Below are 5,231 nucleotides of genomic sequence, written 5' to 3'. Positions count from 1 at the left end.
ATATATATATATATATCTTTTTCTACTTCTACTATATTTTTTTTTTGTATTTTCAGTGGAGACTGGAGTTTTACAACCATTATCATATTATTTTATTGTAGTTTACACATTGTAGAGGAATGTCGGTTGGCTTTGAGAATTTTTTTTTGTAAATGTTAGTTTTAATTGCATTGTTTTGATATCTTTATTATTGTATTGTTTTATTTTAATTTACAGTACTGATGAATGTCGGTCGGCTTTGAAGAATTTTTTTAGTTAAAGGTTAGATTTAATTGTATTGTATTGTTTTAGTCTCTCTATTAGTGTATTGTTTTGTGGTAGTTTATAGGTCGTAGATAGTAGTTTATACGTCATAGATGAATGTTGACCAGCTTTGAAAATTTTTTGTGTGTAAAGGTTAGGTTTAATTGTATTGCTTTGATATCTCTTTTATCGTATTGTTTTGTTATAATTTACAGGTGGTGGATAAATGTCGATTGACTTTGAAAAAACTTTTTAGGTAAAAATTAGGTTTAATTATATTATTTTGATATTTATGATTTGAGATTTTTTTTATGTAAAGGTTAGGTTTAGATGTATTGTTTTGTTTTGATATCTCTATCATCATATTATTTTGTTGTAGTTTATAGGTGATAGATGAATACCCGTCGGCTTTGAGGAAAATTTTGTGTAAAAGTTAGATTTAATTGTATTATTTTCATATCTCTATCATTATATTGTTTTGTTATAGTTTACATGTTTTAGATGAATGTCAATCGGTTTTGAAATTTTTTTGATGAAAATTAAATTTAATTAAATAAATTCTCTATCTTTATATTAACATTTGAATTCATTAAAGTAAGATACACGCGCGAAACGCGTACACTTAAACTAGTATAAAAAAGTGTTTAAAAATACTTGTTTACCAAACACATTAATAACATTTTTTTAATTTCAATACTTTTATTCAAACACATTATGACTTATTTTTAAAATAACTTCAGTACTTTTAAAAAAATACTTTTCAAAAACTACTTTTTTTTCGGGCTATCAAAATGTACCCTCCAACTTAACTCCAATTTTAACTCCATTACGATTTCCATGGCCAAACGGGGCCTAAAATGGTGGTCAAATAATGCAAACATAGGTGATCAAGTGAAACGAGCAACACCGTAGTTTCCACATTTCATTTTCTGGCTGGGTTGGCGGCCTGCTTCAATTTCCCTTTCTTCCCCAGGAGCAGCAGCTATGGAGCTCTCTTTATCCAACTCTTCTTCTTTTCGTTTTCGTCGATATGATTTCGTTCCACGTCTCCATAGTTTCTCAGGACTTGGATCATTTCATACGTTTTCCAGCAATAAATCAATTTCTGTACGGAGACCGTTGATTTGGCGCCAACCTCGTTTACTTAGAATCAAAGCTCAAACTGCTATAGATGGCAATTCGAGTGACGATTTTATTATAGAGGATGTTCCTCATTTGACCTATTTTCTTCCTGATTTACCTGTAATTTCCCAAATTCAAGTTGAAAATTGCTATTTGCAGAGTTACATTTAGATGAACTGTTTCTGTTTTGTCTGTCAATTTCATTTATTTACTCCCTCTTTTTCTATTTGTTTGTCATACTTCCCCTTTTATTCTGTTGGAAGAAACGCCTTTACTCTTTTTAGCAACTCTTTAATGTTAACTTTCTACGTGACAATATTCAAGATTATTTTTAAGTTCTTAATTAACTCCGAGCCATACCAAAATACAAACAAATTGAAACAAGGAATATCTTCTTCAAGCATCTCATTTTGTATCTTCAAGTTTAAATGATTGTTTCCCCTGGAACTCTAATTCTAATGGCATTTGTTGTTTAGTGCTAGATGTAAAAAGGAAAAAAACGGCTAGTACTTTTGATGGTATAAAAATTATTTTCAGTTGTCAAGTTTTCGGGATATAAAGTAGAATTATTTATCGACCTGTCTATCTTAATTATCTACTGATGTGCATGTCAATTTGTAAAATTATAAGTCTTTATTTTCGTGATTTTAATTGTTGCCAGCCCTTCTACTGTCTGCCTTCATCTTTGAGAACTATTATGCTTAAAAAATTGTAAGAAGTAGTAACAAGATGGTTGGGTGTTTGGTCTAGTTACTAAACAACTAGGATTAAAATTGTCTTGGTCGTGTAATCCCACAAGTGGGCTTTGGGGAGGGTAGAGTGTACACAGATCTTACTAGGGTAGAGTGCACACAGATCTTACTCCTACCTCATAGAGATAGAGAGCCGTTTCAGATAGACCTTGCTGACCACTATTTTTATTTCAGTCATATACTAATCCATTGAAAAGGAGCCAAGCTTATGCTATTGTCAAGTAAGTTCTTTATTTTTTGTTAAACTTAGAAATTCAGTGTTCTGTGTGTACCTTTATCTTGCGAGATAATTGCTGCTTAAAATTCTAGATGGTTTATCTTGACACAGGAAAACTTTTGTTAATCCAGAAGATATGGTGGCAAAGGAAGTATGTGGCCCTTTTATCTGTTCAACTGCTTCCTTTATGCTTATTATGCCTTCTTTACTTTAACTGCCAGTATGCGTGTTTGGTTTTAGATCATTGTTCAGAAGGACAGCCCCAGGGGAATACATTTTCGGCGTGCAGGACCCCGAGAAAAGGTTTCATTTTGAATTCTAACATAGAATGCTGGTGTTTTCAAATAATTTCATTCTAAAGATATTTTTTTTTGATAACTGTGGTGTCTGGGCCTGCTTTCCCGCACCTCGACTATCATTCTAAAGATATTTTTGTTTTAGGTTTTCTTCACTCCGGAAGAAGTCCGTGCTTGTATTGTCACATGTGGTGGTTTATGCCCAGGAATCAATACAGTGATTCGTGAAATTGTATGTGGCTTAAAGAATATGTATGGAGTTGATGATGTACTTGGAATTCAGGTTAGTATAATGGGAACACAACTATCGTTTTTTCATTCAAGGTATAATAGTGGTTTTTCTTTTGGTCATTTGCTTCCAAGAAAAAAGGAAAAAGCAAAGATAAAGATTGCATAATATTGATTGTCCTCTTTGAAACTCTTCATTGAATAAAATTGATTCATTCTCTGGTTTCTAGCGGTTAGGGAACAACCAACTGATATTGGCTGCTGGCTGTTAGTTTTACACGAATAGTACCAAATTTTAGTTAAAGTTTGGGAATCAAGTGTTACCACACTTTTTACCAAACATATGCCTATCCAATTACAATTTACCTTGGGCAGTTTATGTGCTAATCAATGAAAGATTTTATGTGGAAGACAAGATGCGGGAAGTGAGGTTGAGATGGTTCGGGCATATGATGAGGAGGGGCACAAATGCTCTAGCGCGGAGGTGTGAGAGGTTGTCTATGGATGGATTCAAGCGTGGTATAGGAAACCGAAGAAGTATTGGAGGGAGGTGATTAGACACGAGTTGGAGCAGTTACAGTTTACCGAGAATACGACCCTAGATAGGAAGGTGTGGAGGACGCTTATTAGGGTAGAAGGTTATTAGGAAGGAGTGTGTCCTTGCTAGTAGGGGGGAGTGCTTTGTTGTGTTGTCCATGCTAGTAGCCATGCTATGCTTGTAGTGTCTTGTTCTCAGAGTTTTGGTGGTGGTTGTTGTTTCGGATAGATCGATTGTAGTATTACTTTGTGGTAGTCTTGTTTCTATTATTATTTGCCATTTTCTTACTATTATTGTTTCTATTCTTATATTATGTCCTTTTTCTAGACTCTTTTTTTGTCGTGAGCCGGGGGTATATTGGAAGCAACCTCTCTACCTCATCTCTGAGGTAGTGGTCTGGACTGCGTACACTTTACCCTCACACAATACGCTTTACCAATTTGTGGAATGGACTGGGTATGTTGTTGTTATTGTAAATACATCCAACACACAATGCAAATGCAAAAATGATCAGATCTTCAGATACCCCAGAAAAGATATGAGACGCTTGGAATGGTGAAGTAGTTGAATAGGATGATCACTATGACTCTAACCCTTGATAAGTATACCAAAGAGAAATGATTAACCCAATGTTACTAGAGTTGTAACTCAATGTTACTAGAGTTGCTTCACAAACAATGTACATGACCAGATAGCATTATGCTTGGGGGTCGGTGTTGGGGAATAATAGAGCTTTCTCTGTTAAGTCATTCTATGAAAAAAATTTGAATAGGGAGGAGGTTGCATTTTTGCATAGCTCGATTAGATCCAAAGGTGTGTTTCTTTACGTGGTTAGCAGCTAGAGGTGTGATCCTGTCAACATAGAATCTCAGGAAGCGGCAGGTCATTTGTGTTAGTTGGTGCTTCGTGTGCATGGAGATGGGTGAAAATGTCAATCATCTCCTTCTACGTTGGTGTTTTGCCTTAAGGTTATGGTGGAATATACTAAATTAGTTTGGTATATCATGTGATTCCAAGCACCTAAAGGAGTGTTCTGTTGGAATTGCGGGAGGAGGAGGACGAGGCCCATGGATGAAATTTTGTTCCACTAGCACTTATGTGGGTTATTTGGAGAGAAAGAAATATTAGAGCTTTTGTAGGGGTAGAGATGGATTTTGTTTAGTTAAAGAGTACTCTTCTATCCGTTGTTTTCAAGAGTACTCTTCTATCCCTTGTTTTCTTTTGATGCACCCATGAAGTTCCTTGTTGTATAGAAGATTTGGTGTCTTTTGTCAAAAGAAAAATCATGTATTTTTTATAGGTTCTCTACATTTTTGGTATGGGTGCATTTTGGCCCAAACATAGGTGAAGTCTATTTACTTTACCAGAAAAGAAAAGGATTCTGTTCTGATTTTCATGTGCTAGTCCAACTTGTTGCTCTTTTCTTGTGAGTTGTGCCTCCATCACCTTTGGGGATGATGAACGGAATACTCAATCTTCATTTGGTATTCTGAAATTTTAGAAGCATTATTAAGTTTTGATGTAAGCATTGTTAATCTTATTAAATTGTCTGTTTCTGCTGGAGCAGACTCAGAGATCCTACCATCAAGATCTTGTATTTCTACATGTTTGTCGTAGTTTTTGCGCCCTAGAGGCTTTAATACTGTTTCAATATTTCCAGGGAGGTTACAGTGGGTTTTACTCAAAAAATACCCTGAACTTGACAACAAAAGTTGTTAATGATATTCATAAACGTGGTGGAACCTTTCTTCAAACGTCTAGAGGTGGTCATGATACGAAAAAGATAGTTGACAACATTCAAGACCGTGGAATAAATCAGGTATTGTGTTACTTAT

The 5,231-nt window shown here is 34.8% G+C and overlaps 1 protein-coding gene across 6 annotated transcripts in view; it reads left to right on the top strand.

Annotated features, from left to right (window-relative positions):
- The first annotated feature begins 1,050 nt into the window (after positions 1 to 1,050).
- The window catches only part of LOC107863539 (ATP-dependent 6-phosphofructokinase 4, chloroplastic), a 46,822-nt gene continuing 42,641 nt past the window's right edge, over positions 1,051 to 5,231 (top strand). For 2 of the 6 annotated variants that reach the window (XR_007053118.1, XM_047408462.1), the window contains exons 1-6: positions 1,051 to 1,485; positions 2,292 to 2,338; positions 2,446 to 2,485; positions 2,575 to 2,637; positions 2,776 to 2,913; positions 5,057 to 5,215. Coding sequence is in view for 4 of the 6 variants with exons in the window: in XM_047408462.1 (XP_047264418.1) it covers positions 1,228 to 1,485; positions 2,292 to 2,338; positions 2,446 to 2,485; positions 2,575 to 2,637; positions 2,776 to 2,913; positions 5,057 to 5,215 (705 nt within the window). In the remaining 2 variants the exon portion in view is untranslated. The remainder of the gene's footprint in view (positions 1,486 to 2,291; positions 2,339 to 2,445; positions 2,486 to 2,574; positions 2,638 to 2,775; positions 2,914 to 5,056; positions 5,216 to 5,231) is intronic. The other 4 variants (XM_047408460.1, XM_047408459.1, XR_007053119.1 and 1 more) reach the window with 3 other exon arrangements.

This window comes from Capsicum annuum, chromosome 3 (assembly GCF_002878395.1).
Source record: "Capsicum annuum cultivar UCD-10X-F1 chromosome 3, UCD10Xv1.1, whole genome shotgun sequence".
Lineage (NCBI taxonomy): Eukaryota > Viridiplantae > Streptophyta > Magnoliopsida > Solanales > Solanaceae > Capsicum > Capsicum annuum.
This window is presented reverse-complemented; position numbering and strand designations above follow the sequence as displayed.